Raw genomic sequence first — 14,981 nt, forward strand, 5'->3', positions numbered from 1 at the left:
GTGAGGTACCAAAATCAATAAGTAGATTAATCCTAAGAGGAGAATGATCACATATAATTAATGCAATCGGCAATCCTTTCATTCATTTAACAAACAGTTATCAGCTATGTCCTGTCTGTCAGACTCGCTGTTAGGAAAATAAGTCAAGAGGACAAGGCAAAGACATGTAGAACAACAGTGGAGCTCAGTCTTGGTACTTGTGTACGGTGGTTAAAAGTCCAACCTACATGTGTGACCTGGAGCAAGTGACTTAATCTTTCTGGCTCTCAGTTTGCACAGTGACAAACTGAGATGGAAATAATAATATCTACCTCGTGAGAGAACTCTGAATATCACATGAGATGATCGTGTTTATAGCCTGCCTAGCTTGGTACCTGGATCCTTGTAAGTCCTTGACAAGTTTCAGCAATTTTCCTGTCCCACTTTTGTAGAAAAGAAACCTGAGGCTCAGAACAATGAAATAACTTGTCCTGGACACTACATTCCCAGAAGGTAAATTAAAAACAGAACGGCAAGTGTTAGAAAGTCTATGAGTCGTGTCAAGGCCAGAGAACAGAAGAGGGTGGATTCTGCCTGTGGCGTGTGGGAAAAAATCAGGAAGGAATATTCAAACCAACTACACAAATGACTTTTCAAATACTGTTCATGAGCCTTTATCTGGAGACTCGGAGCAAAGTTTTCAGTCCACTAACTGCTGATTTTTCCATCAACGCCCACGGTTCCTGAGCCTGGTCCTTTCCTCAAAGAGCATCTTAGTTTCTCATATTAAGGACTGGCTAACCTTTAATGAGGATTATCACAGGTTTCTCAGCCCTGACTATTTTAGTTTCCAGAACTGACAGGTGAGACATCAGAGAGGAAATCACTCCCTTGAAACATTCTTCTAGAATTTTCCTAGGACTATGGCAGGACTACTCCCTCCAAAGTAAAATAGTGCTTCTTCAAACCATACAGCTTCTGCAACATAGGTGAAACGAAGTCCTTCCATAGGACTTCTCTGGAAGTCGAGTGCCAAGATGATTTTCATTCATTTATAATTATGCATTTCCATGGTGTTTATTTTGTGTTTATTACATGGCACAACCCATGAACCAGAAGCAGCTTTTCAATCAAGAACGCTAAAAGTAAAAAATCCTGAGAAGATCAATTGCCACAGTAGGGTTAATCTCCCTCGTTCTGCTTTTCCTCCTACGCTAAAATACCTATGCAACTCTATTTCACAAAGCAATGCTTATCACACACAAGTTTTGGGGAAATTATGTCAGTATAATTTTATTGCAAAATAATCTGAAATTTGACCTCATTTCCTTTTTCTCTCTTTCCTTAAACAGAATGCTACAACATTCCATGTAACTGTCCGAGATGATAATAGCATCGCTGTCTCCTTAGAAGCTTCAGATGTCATGAGTCCATCATCCGTGTATGTGGTGAAGATAACTGGTGAATCAAAAAATTACTTCTTCGAATTTGAGGAATTCAACAGTACTTTGCCTCCTCCCGTTATCTTTCAGGCCAGTTATCACGGCCTGTATTATGTCATCACTCTGGTAGTGGTAAATGGAAATGTGGTTACCAAGCCATCACGATCAATCACTGTGTTAACAAGTAAGCATCGTGTGCAATATTGTTCTCTGTGTCTCTTTGTTGGGTGTATTCCCCTGGGGGTTCTCATGAAAACAGAGCCCAGAATGGCAAGATCAATTGCCTTGAAATCGAGTGACAAGATTCAAAGTTCTGCTTTACCTTAAGAATACAGTCCCTTGCTGAAGCTGGATCACGTTTTACTGTAACCTTTTGTTAATCAAAATGTGTTTAAACCAAAAAAAGTCAACCTATTTTGAGATTGAATGACAATTTTAGATTCATAATTGGACGATGTAATTTGCTATATAATTTAATAGTATGATTATAACTAAGGTTTTTTTCTAGAACACATATTCTCATATTAAGCAAATTGCTTTTTGAGGCAATGAATTTATGCTAATATTTAGCTGGCTCAAAATCAAAATTACGGGCTTCCCTGGTGGCGCAGTGGTTGAAAGTCCGCCTGCCGATGCAGGGGACACAGGTTCGTGCCCCGGTCCAGGAAGATCTCACATGCCGCGGAGCGGCTAGGCCCGTGAGCCATGGCCACTGAGCCTGCGCGACGGTCCGGAGCCTGTGCTCCACAACGGGAGAGGCCACAACAGTGAGAGGCCCGCGTACCGCAAAAAAAAATCAAAATTACATATTTTTAGTTGAGAGTAAAAGATATCGTTATTTACCAGTTGCTATTCCTCACCTCACCCTCAAACTAGCCTAGGCTTCCACTGCCCAAGAATAATGCCAAGAAAAAAAAAGTCGGTAACATTTTAACCTTTAGCAGCACATGTCTTAAGAGGTCATGCTGATATTAGAAATTTTTTAGGAGTGGTTTTAACTACAGATGATTTTCATTTTTCTCTCTGCCTTTAATACATAATCTCAAAGTAAAATTCGGCTCTACTATATATGTTGATGTATGGAAGAAAAACTGTTATCTATAAGATGGTAGAGTTTATCACTAGAGCAATGCAATGTCTCAGCAAAGTTCTTTTTGCTCTTTGTTCCAGTGGTTGCAATCTTTTTTTGTTGTTGTTGTGGCCTCTCCCGTTGCTGAGCACAGGCTCCGGACGCGCAGGCTCAGCAGCCTTGGCTCACGGGCCCAGCCGCTCCGCGACATGTGGGATCTTCCCGGACCGGGGCACGAACCCGTGTCCCCTGCATCGGCAGGCGGACTCTCAACCACTGCGGAAATCTTTTAATTTCCATCTATACGTGATCTTTCTGGCCACATTAAGGAAAAGGACATAGTGCTATTTTCTGTTGGGATAAAAGGAAAGAGAAACACCAAGAAGCAAGAACTCAGAATCAAGCTAGAGGACATATTTTTAACATGTCTGTCAAAAATTAATTAAAGTTTCCCTTGGCAGAGTTCCAGGATCCATACTGAGTTCTAAAAACTAGGAATGGCACAGACTCAAGACCTTCAAGGTTTATACATATAATGAACAAATCTAGGACCGAGCTGAATTAAAGGAAGGACTTGCCTGGTAAAATGCTGTCTTAAACAAGCTCCAGAAATGGCGAATTAGGAGCTAATAGAACCAGGCAGCAGATCTAGGTGTATAATGCCTATAATATAACACTTGGAATCAGAAGCTCTGCCTTACTTATCTTCATAATTTCATAAGCATGACCTAGCATGACCCTTATGCTTAAATGGTGATCAGTAAATATTAATTCAATTTAGCTGAGCAAGTAATGGAACCAGGAAAAAAAGGCTAAGACACAGAGCAAAATAAAACTAGTGACTGTTGCGGACCCAACACTCATTAGCAGGCACTCAGCCACTCTGGATCAAAGCTGGAGGCGTCGGCCCTTGAGTTAGTGGTTCACAAAGAAATGTGTTAAGTAAGTAGATGGTGAAAGGTTTCTGGAATATCTTGTTGATATTTTAGCATGTGCAGTAAGTTCTACTCAACATGTTTTCAGTTTTCTTTTGTGATTTCTCCTTTGATATGTGGGCTAGGAATTGTGTTGTTGAATGTCCAAAACTTTGACGATTTTGCAGAGATCTCCTTGTTGATTTCTAGGTAACTGTCGTTGTGATCAGATCAGAGAACATGCTCTGTGCAATTTCAATGCCCGGAAAGTTGTTGAGATTTGCCTTATGGCCCCAAATATGGCCTCTCTTGTGCTTTCTGTGAGCACTTGGTGGGTGAAGTTTCAATAAATGTCAATTAGGTCAGGTTGGTTGTTCAAGTCTTCTCTACCCTAATGATTTGCTGTCAGTTTGTTCTAACAATGACTGACAGAGGGAATGGATTTGTCTGTTTCTCCTTTCACTTCTTTTAGCTTATGCTTTAGTTCGAAGTTCTGTTGTTACGTTGTTAGGTGCAAATACAATACTTTTAGGTTTACCATGTCTTTTTGATGAGCTGACCTTTTTATCTATATACAATGTCACCCTTTATACCAAATAATATGCCTTGTGTTGAGGTCTATCTTGGCTGATATTAATATAGACATTTTAGTTTTCTTTTGTTAAGTATTTTCCTGGTATACCTGTTTCATCTTTTTAATTTTAACCTACTTATATCTTTATATGTAAATGGGTTTCTTGTAAACAGCATAGAGTTGGATCTTGTTTTTTTCCCCAATCTGAAAATCTCTGCCTTTTAATTGGAGTGTTTAGACTAGAACTAGCCAATAAAAATAGAATGTTAACCACATATGTAATATTAAATTTTCTGCTAGACACATTAAGAAACTTTCTGAAAAGGTGAAATTAATTTTAATAACATAGTTTACTTAACCCATTACATTCAAAATATTATTGTTTCAGTATGTCGACTAAAAAAAATATGCACAACCTAAAAGTTGAGTGTTATGTTTTCTTCGGTGGACTTACTGAGGACTTCAAGCCCGGGAGGCAGCGTCTCAAGTAACCCTGAGAAAACTGCTCCAAGGAGGTGAGGGGGGAGCTAGGATATACAGGAGTTTTGCAACAAAAGGCAGGTAGTAGGAACAAAAGATTATTGTTGATAAAAGAAAACTAGTTAAGGAATTTAACGTTTTTCTATGTGTGGGAAGATGCAAGGGTCTGGGCTCACTGAAATCATTCCTTTGATACGCACTTCAGCTATCTGGGGCCTGTATCCTCTGTTTTCACATCCTGAGTTTCCTCAGGGCTCACCATGGGGAGTGGCTGCAATCGCTGATGACTGTGACATCCTTTGTTTACTGATAAGGCAGGCAATGTTTTATTTCTCAAGTATATAATCAGGATATACAAATTTACACATTTTTTACTCTTAAATATAATGAAAATAAATAAAATTTAAAATTCAGTGTCTCAGTGGCACTAGCCTTATTTTAAGCGCTCAATAGCCATATGTGGCTAGTGGCTACCAATTTAAATAGTACAAGCTTAGATCATTTATATTTAATGCAATTAAGTATATTGTTGAATTTAACTCAAATCTTCCATATTGCTAGGCTGTTCGTGTGAGGAGTTGGGTCACTCTAGTCAATAGTTGAGCTCAGTTTAAAGTACTATTAACCTACAGTTCATCACAGACTTCAAATTCTTCTGGTCAATGGTAGGTTGCCAGCAGTGACAGAAGGTGTTTCTCAGTGTTCCAGTTCTACCCTCAATGTTCAGCAAGTCCTGAACACGTGCGCCACAGAAGGGATCCATGATTTGCCTCTCCCTTACCAATGGACTTTTTACTAGTGCTAACTTTTGGGGGGATGGGGGAGGATCTTGGTTCTCCTCGTTCAGCCTCAGGCTTAGGCAGATGTTGTGATGCTAAGTGGGGCATTCTCAGCATTCCTACCCCTTGCTATACACTCACAAAGTCTACCTTAAACCTGTAGATGGTCTTGGGTTGGAGAGTCTCCTGCCTCTTCCCCATAGTAGCAGAACTCTACCTTCTATCAGTGCGTGAAGATCATGGGTCCAAGGCTGTTTCTGCCCTTGACTCAGGAATATACATCTTTTATTTCTACCTGTCGCCCAGAAGGAGGAAGATCTTTGCCAGAGAACTGAGAGGGAAAGAACTTCTACCTCTTGCCAAGGCATTAAGCGTTTTGCTTTGTGTTTTAAAAAAGTCCAGGGAATTAAGTTTTCTCCTTGATGTCTTAATGGTGCTAATTATCACTTGCATCCCGGTGCCCTGGAGGGTAGGAGGGTGGCTCTCTTGCCATCAGTATTTCTCCTGAGCCCCTGATGGAGGCCCATGTAAAGGGCTAGAGAGAAGTGGGCTCCACTTGTGCCTGGGAGCCCCACTCATTTTAAACCAGCTCTGTCCTATACTTTTGGACAGAACTTTTGGACGATGGAAATGTTCTATATCTGCATTGTCCAGTACAGTAGCCCCTCATTTTTAATTTTATTTAATTTTGATTCATTCTAAGTTTAATTTAAATAGCCACACGTGGCTGGCAACTACCTTCTTGGACAGAGCAGTCTAAACTGTTATTTAGAACACACTCCACCTTTCTGGATCAGGGAAATTTTAGTTGCTTTCTTCTTTCCTGCTTTAATGGTGCCCCTTCTTTCTGCCATGCCCTACTAAAGGTAAAACAGTTAATGTGTCCCTTTTCTCCTCAGAGGGGCTTGTCTTTAGAATTTAGTTCATTTGGTTGCCTTGCAATCTTATTTCTCTGATAGACACAAGAAAAATTGTGTCTCATGGATTATTTGACTTTTTCTTCTCACTGTTGGATGTTGGGATGCTGCAGGAAGGGGGACCCCTTCCAGGGCCTGAGAGTGGGCTCTTGTCTAACACTAGGAAATGAATTGTCCGAGGAAACTCATGTGCTGACAAAGCAAGAGACGTGATTGGGAAGGGGCACCTGGGTGGAGAGTAGAAGGGTAAGGGAACCCAGGAGAACTGCTCTGCCACGTAGCTCGCAGTCTCGGGTTTTATGGTGATGATTCACGGTCCTTCCTGGCATCGCTCAGCCGAGATGGATTCCAGCGAGGAGGATTCTGGGAGGTTGGTAGGACATATGGACTGGCATCCCCTCCCTCCTTTTGACCTTCCCTGAATTCTTCCCTTCGTGGTAGCTTGTTAGTTCCACATTCCTTACTAGGACTTCCGGTTTAAGATAACTCATGCAAGCGGCTACTATGGTGCCTGGCCAGGGCGGGCGGTTTTAGTCAGTGTTTCCCCTAACAGGAGGATAGCATTGGCTTGCAGTTTTCTACATCTTAAGCAGAGGAGGAAATTTGCATTGATATCTAAAGAGTAAAAATTGATTAATGATGGTTTATTGTCTCTCACCCTCTACTCTATTTTTAAATACTCAATTACACCATCCCAGATTTTTAAAGCAATAATAGGTTGGGAATATAAAAACTGAGGGTTAATGCACAAATATTTCTGTGACATTAGGCACGAGGTGATGGGTTTCAGCTTCCTTCTTTAAAAAAGAGAGTATTAAAATACATGATGACTAAGATTACTTTTGAGCTCTAAAATTAGCATTATTTCTCAGTTAATGATGTATTTTTGCCATCTTTATTTTTCTAAGGGGAAGCTTTTCTTGGAAGTTTAGGAAACATTTGTAGGATCTGCTCTCAGAGTTGACACCTTGAGGCTAAAAGGGTACATTTGTTACAGTCATTTATTCTGTGTTAGATCTTTGTCTTCATGAAATAAGCAATGACAAAGCAATTGGCCCTGGGGCAGTCCTTTGATATTTCTCTACAGTTGTTCTGAGTCTGGTGCTCTCAGAGAAAGCTGAGGAACATGGCAAAGAATAAATACAGCACAAACAAGTCATTTGGCCAGTTCAAAAGTTCATAACCCTTAGGCTCTGACTTCTGATTAATATTTAATTAATTGAGAACCTTCAGTATATAATGTGCTCATTAGAGAGAAGGAGTAGTTTCTCAATAGATAAAATAATACATGAAAACAATTGCTTAGAAATTTGGGAAATGCTATTTACACACTACTGTCTCCTGTGTTTGCAAAGTCCTAGAGATAGTGGCTGTAAACAGGGCAGAACACACAAGGGGACACTCTACAAATATAATATTCCATACAAATTCATCCATGATAATAAAAATAATGCATGAGTTTTTATTTTATGTATTACCTACATTCTTTACGCCATGTCCTAGGTGGCAGAGAAATAAAAATAAAATACCCACACTCAGAGATTCTATACAGTAGTGGAAAAGACAAATATATAAGTGCTGTAAAAGAATTATGTAAGAGACTGCCCAGCCTTCTTAGGGAGCACTGAGAAGAAGAAACAATGATTTAAAAATTATTGGAAACTTGCCAAATGAATAAAGAGTGGAAGATGTCACCATCAGAGTTAAAGGGAATCACAGGTAAAAAGAATGGGGGCATATGTGCATAGCATGGCACACCTGTGAACTTCAAGAGTGAAGGTGGCAAGAACCTGTGATTCCAGAAAATAAAGGGAAAGGTGGCTAGAAAATGTGGGAGGAGCCTTGAATACTTTACAGAAGAGTTTAGACCTTAACCTCTAAGTGCTGAGGAATGAGGACACATCTTATGCAAAGAAATGACATAACACGATTTGATTGGGGAAATCTCCTTCTTGTAACAGAACTACAAGCCACAGGATCCTGGATCCTGCATTGGAATGGACAAATTATCACACAGATATTTTGAATAGTGGATCAAAGCATGAACTTTAGAGCCAAAGAAAACTGGAAACCATAATGTAGACGTTGGCAGATTATTACATTCTCTTAGTTTTCTAATTTAATATCTATTCCAGAGGTTAGCAAACTTTTTCTGTAAAGGCCTAGGTAATAAATATTTTATGCTTTGTGGACCATATAATCTATGTTGCAATCATTCAACTCCACTATTTCCACAGAAAAGCAGCCATAGATGATATGTAAACAGATAAGCACGGCTGTGTTCTTAGGAAACTTTAAAGACACCAGAATTTGAATTTCATATAATTTTCATGTCATGAAATAGTATTCTTCTGTCGATATTTATCAACCATTTTAAACTGTAAATACCATTCTTAGCTCATAAATCATACAAAAACATGTGGCAGGCCAGATTTGGTTTGCGGGCTATAGATTACTGATTTGGTAGAGGGTGCTATTAAATAATGTCAATTTTTTTTGTAATAAAACATTTAAAAATAAACTCCTTAACAAAGTATGTAGCATCTGGTATAAGATCAATAAATATAATAAATACCGATGGCATTAAATAGAAAATTACTCAACGGGTTGGGAGCAAAAGAGAACCAAAAGAGATCAGGAGGGGAAAAGTCAGTGAGGTGAAGGTGACAGGTGTAAGTCAGAGACTCCGACAAAAGTGAGAGTATCAAGTAGGCTGCAGCCTTAAAAGTTTTGAACAGAAGTAAATAAGAAAAAATAAGATGAGATTGGAGGCAGGAAGAATAATTCAGAAAGCTATTGAAATATTCCAGGAAGGTATCATAGAGGAAGAATTTTCCTCTACCCTTCTAGGTTCTTCTGGCTGGCCTAAGAATTAAATTGATGTGAGACAGATTAGTAAGAGAAAATCAAAACTCAAAATCGAGCCTTGGTCTGGGAAGATTCCACATGCTGCAGAGCAACTAAGCCCATGCGCCACAACTACTGAGCCTGCACTCTAGAGCCCGTGAGCCACAACTACTGAGCCCACGTGCCACAACTACTGAAGCCCACAGGCCTAGAGCCTGCACTCTGCAACAAAAGAAGTCACCACAATGAGAAGCCCACGCACCACAGTGAAGAGTAGCCCCCACTCACCGCACCTAGAGAAAGCCCACGTGCAGCAATGAAGACCCAACACAGCCAAAAAAAAAATTAAATAAAATAAATTAATTAAAAATAAATAAAAAGACTGATACAAGCAAGTGTTGGAAAAAGAATATGGAGAAACAAGAACTATCACACACAACTGATAGATAATTGACATCAAGTTAGAAAACATTTTCACAATATCACAAACAGTTGAAGATGTGCGTACTCTACTATCCAGGACTTCCAACCTAAGGAAACATGTCCCAAAACATTTATTGCAGCATTATTTGCAAAAGTGAGTGATTGAAAACAACCTATATAACAACAACAACAAAAAAAACAAATTATATTGTTTGTATAGTTGTAAAATGGATACTAAATTTTCTAGAGATACACCAAGATGGACAAATCTCAAAAACGATGTTAGGTAACAAAAAGTAAGCTGCAGAATCATACGTACAATATGATACCATCAACATGACATGTTAAAGTATGTGAAGTAATAGTCCATATGAATATTGGACACTTACAGATATAAAAGTGAAAAACATGCATGGAAAGAGAAACACCATATTCAGAGTAATAATTTACCTCTGGCCAAATTATGGGAGGCAAATGGGATCAGGGTAAGTTATACGGGGGAGTTTCAACTATATTTTGTAATGATTAATTTTTTTAATTAAAAAGGAAAAACTAAAGACAAAAAAGTAATAAATGAAGATAATAAATGATTTCTATTTTTAAACAACTACATTTCTCTGTCCAGTCTCACCTGGTTCCTGAAACAAGAAAGGGAAGTATAACAGGATAGTTGGCAGAGAAATGAGTAATGAATTAGATCAAGATTTTACCTTGTCATCACTGAAAAACACATGAGTAATTACAGCTCTGGTTTATGCCACATCCCTTAATTTTTCAAAAAGAAAAACAATGAGGGAAGTAACTGGAGAGATGGTAAAACATTTCTAGAGAATGCCTTTGAGTTCTAGAAAACAGTAATTCTTGTATTGAATATACCTCAAAAATGCCTGTGCATGGACTTTAGAATTTACAGCTGACCTGGGTTATATATGTTGAAGCTGAGGGAAATACAGGAAGCAAACATGTAAGTAGGCATTTTAAAAATTCTCTTAGTTTAAAATTTAAGTTGTTGGCACAGCTAACAGAAAAATCACAAAATAAAATATCTATGCTCTAATCCTCCTGTATCTCTTGAATTTCAAAGTTTGACTATGGCTTTGATGTGCAGACTTCCTAACTCAGGGCATGAAAGATTGAGTGGACCTCTAACTTCTCTTTCCAGTAGACAGACCCCTGGTGAGGATGTGAAACTGGGCTGCAGCAGTGGAAGAGTTATGGCTCTGTGGCTGCAGTTTGCTGTTAGCTTTCATTTTGTTTCTCATATCCAGAGTCAATAAGTGGATTGTGTAGACTCCCTGGGTTAGTAATTAGACTGAGTTGGAAGAAAGATCTTCAAATGGTTCAAGGCTTCTTTGGGATTAATCAAAGAGAAATACTCAGCGACTTCAGGGCTTGGTTTGCTGGTTTCTTTACATGACACTTAAGTGAGTTCACTCTGTTCTCCCTTTAAGTAGGAAAACCAAGGATGAGACAAAGCTAAAATAGAAACAGTCTAACCAGAGAACATTGCACATAGTCTACAGGGACATGATCCCAATATATGTTGCAATCTGAAGGCCTTCCAACTTTTTTATAGATGTTGGCTTGGTTTTTGGTTTTATAGATAGGCTTGGTTTATGAGAAAATTCCAGGAAAAAATTAAGAATTTTAACATGTATTTTCAGTCTTCCCTGGATCTCATCAGTCAAAAGCAAAAATAGGTTGAGATACTGAAGAACAAAATGAAAGATATTTAGCTACAGATTGAGACAAAGTAGGTAATTATTTGCTGAATGAACTAAGTCAGTTTTGGTTTCTTATGTTATTGGAACTGAAATTTTCAAAGTATAAAATTTAAACTAAGGATATTTCATTTAGGCTATAGATGTCCAAGAATCCTCTCAATTCTAAAATTTTGAATTAAAATCAATTTTTCTATAATAGAAGAGTTGACTCCAAGCCAAATTATTTAAAATATTTTCTTGAACGAAATGAATGCAAGTAAAACTTATCCATTAGTTCCTACTGAAGGGTGAGGGGCCTCCGGCACTTTACAAGACTTTGGCTGAAGGGTGGGATGTGGAGGAGATGCAGACATACATCAATCACAGTTATTAAAAAAATGAATATTTACAAAGTTTTGTGATGAATTAACAACTCATGCAAAATAGAAATAAACATTTTTAAATTTCTGTACAAAGAATAGTTTGATAAACATCATAAACTATAATCCTCACAACATAGGATGGTTGGCAATGTTATACTTGACATAAAAAAAGTGCTAAGTTCACACAAAGAAATAACTGATTATTGAAACATTTATCTTTGGTTAGAGCCAAAATGTATTTTCTGCTACTGGTCTATTATTAATGTCAAATTTTCTTGGCTTGGGGAAAAGAAAAATGAACTAGGAATCTGGAGATACAGACTCTGTCATGTCCTTGTTAAATTACCTTTGACAAGTAATTTAAAGTCTGAGTTATCATTATTTTTATATGTTGAATGATGATATTAATATTTGCTCTTCCTAGATCTCAGGGTTGTTGCAAAAGGCAAATGGAAAAATGAATATGAAAGTTCTTTGAAAGGCAGAAATCACTATTTAAAATATGCATCATTAATTACTGCTAAGGAGAACACTCAACTCAGGAGTACTGAGGAGTTTAGTGTCTTACAGATAATAAAAATATGTGTAAAATTCTAATAGGTGTAATCCTTGGCCCTTCCAAGTATTGATAATGGCCTTTTGCTCTTTCCTTAATTCCTCTTTCTCCATTAACTTTCCTTCTGCAGAACCTCTTCCCATAACCAGTGTTTCAATATATGACTATAAACCTTCTCCTGAAACAGGAGTCCTGTTTGAAATTCATTATCCAGAAAAATATAACGTTTTCACAAGAGTAAACATAAGCTACTGGGAAGGTAAAGACTTCCGGACAATGTTATATAAAGGTAAGAGGCAAAAGGAAGATGAAAAATGATGACTATTACTTTTACATGACTTTTGCCAAATGGTCTTGCTCTTGCTCTGAAGAGGTCTTATAATTCACTATTTGGTCATAAATGAACCAATAAAAATAGTTACTGATGCGTGAAAATATTGTTATGAGGAGTCTTAGAATGTCTGGTTCTTTAGAGTCATGTGTCATGCGTAAGCATAAGAAAAACTCAAATTATTGCGACTCACATGTTATTCTTGCGAAATATTATTCCTGCATGTCTGGTGCAGGAAACAAATTCAAACTTAAATTTAGAAGCACCTCACTTAACCATTTCTTTCTGCGTGTGTTAGGGCACTTCTAGAACTGGGAAACTAGAGAGCTGCCTTTCACAAAGTTTCACTTGGAGATGGTCCAAGATTATTCTCAAATGCAAAAGACAATGCTTTTTAGGTCCTTTGTATATATTTATCTGTATGACTAGCTAAATGATTGCATTAATATACAAAAATTGGTTTCACTATTTTTACTGGCTTGATGGGATCTTGAGAGAGAGGAGAGCCTAGGGGAATTAATAATTTCAAAAGAACTCAACTTTTCAGGGGCAGAGGCAGGTCAAGAGGGAGAGGGATAGGGAGAGAAGGAGGGAGGGCCTTTGGGGACTGAACCGGGGAAACGTAAATATTCTCAGGACCCAGCACCATAATATTTATCTGCAGAGAGTGTAGATGATGGTCTCAAATTTGACTAGTTGTGGGCTTCCCTGGTGGCGCAGTGGTTGAGAGTCCGCCTGCCGATGCAGGGGACACGAGTTCGTGCCCCGGTCCGGGAAGATCCCACTTGCCGCGGAGCGGCTGGGCCCGTGAGCCATGGCCGCTGAGCCTGTGCGTCCAGAGCCTGTGCTCCGCAACGGGAGAGGCCACAACAGTGAGAGGCCCGCATACCGAAAAAAAAGAAAAAAATAAATTTGACTAGTTGTAACTGGAAACTAAGTAGAGGACAGGTACTCAACCAGATAGGGCATGAAATATCTCAATTTGACTTGCTGCTTTTACAAACTCCTGAATCTTCCATGGATTTTTTTAAATGAGACATTGTTTAAAATATATGCAGTGAATTTACAGGGTTTTTAAACTTAAAAAAAAATCAAATAAACATAAATAGACTCCATAAATTACTGCATTCTTTATTATCAATGAAAACAGATTATCTGCAAATTAATAATTGGGACCTTATTTGCTTTTTGATCACATGCAAATATAAGTTCAGAAATAATTGAAAAGTAGTCACTGAAACTTTTGTTGAGCTAAATGCCATGAGTTTAAAAATAAGTTAATTAATATGCTCTCTTTTTAAATTTAATTAATTTAAAATTATTTTTGGTTTTTCATTCAATAAATGGTACTTTTCATTTCTCTCATTTCGAACTTGGATTGGATTTTTAAATTTATTATTATTTTTCAAAAAAAATGTTTTCCAAATAAAATTCAAATTTTTTATTTTCTTCTTTCTTCAAGCAGGTCCTATCCACCAAATGACAGACAAACTTTTATTTTTTAAATAGGCTATATTCTACAAGTGAGACTAGTGAAAACATTTCTTGTAAAATTATTTTTTCCTAAGTCGTAAATTGGCAAAATACCTTGGGTTTTTAATCTTAAAGTAAATGGCTAGCAGAAACTTAATCTCTACAATTTCTATATGTTATCTTCTCCACTTAATACACCAAATGTTCTTATAATAAAATTTTAATTCCAATTGTATCCAATTCTTGCAGAAAAAAGCCTTTCAGTTTGTGTCCAAAACAATCCAAATTTTCATCTCTAGCCTTATATCAATTTTTTATTACTGACCATGCCAGGAGTTGCAGGAAATATTATTTTATGGATAGTCATAATTGTTCAGAACTTTCTAGAAGTGTGTGGCATTTAGGAAACTGAAATTTTAATATAATTGTTTTTTTCTTCTCAGATTTCTTTAAGGGAAAAACAGTATTTAATCACTGGCTGCCAGGAATATGTTATAGTAATATCACCTTTCAGCTGGTATCTGAGGCAACTTTTAATAAAAGCACTCTTGTGGAGTACAGCGGTGTCAGTCATGAACCCAAACAGCACAGAACTGGTAAGTCTTCCAAAGAATCAAATTTAGTGAAAAAATAATTAAATTATATGTTGTTTTATATATATACTTTCTATCATTCTAAGGAAAATTCTGTTCCAGAGCTAAGAAAGAAAATAAATATGTATTTTAGTAACTTAAAACAAATTTTCTATCAATGTAAAAGGAATTGAACAAAATATTCAATTCGAAAAATTTTAAATATGTCAATGAAATCATAGATTTATAATCTTTGAATTAAAAAAATTGTGTGATACTACCAAAAGTTATAATTAAGTAATTTAACTGGATCAAGTGCACATCATTTATTCTATAACCTGACAAAATACTCATATGACAGAAGAACAGATGTGGGAGGTTCTACTACAGATTATCAGATTATTAATTTTAGTAGCATCACTAATATGAAGCACAATCATAGGATGGATGGATGGATGGATGGATGGATAGATGGTAGGTAGATGGAAGAATGGATGGGTAATATAAATATACACATACTAAATACCCATTGCCAATAC

At 37.3% G+C, this 14,981-nt stretch overlaps 1 protein-coding gene across 2 annotated transcripts in view; it reads left to right on the plus strand.

Moving 5' to 3' along the window:
* The window catches only part of PTPRO (protein tyrosine phosphatase receptor type O), a gene marked incomplete at both ends in the record, with an annotated part of 224,795 nt that overhangs the window by 118,174 nt on the left and 91,640 nt on the right, over positions 1 to 14,981 (plus strand). For both annotated transcript variants that reach the window (XM_082850493.1, XM_082850494.1), the window contains 3 exons: positions 1,332 to 1,605; positions 12,197 to 12,355; positions 14,314 to 14,466. In XM_082850493.1, coding sequence (XP_082706619.1) covers positions 1,332 to 1,605; positions 12,197 to 12,355; positions 14,314 to 14,466 — 586 coding nt within the window. The remainder of the gene's footprint in view (positions 1 to 1,331; positions 1,606 to 12,196; positions 12,356 to 14,313; positions 14,467 to 14,981) is intronic.

The sequence above is a fragment of the Leucopleurus acutus genome (genome assembly GCF_964270905.1).
Source record: "Leucopleurus acutus genome assembly, chromosome: 11".
NCBI classification, from domain to species: Eukaryota; Metazoa; Chordata; class Mammalia; order Artiodactyla; family Delphinidae; genus Leucopleurus; species Leucopleurus acutus.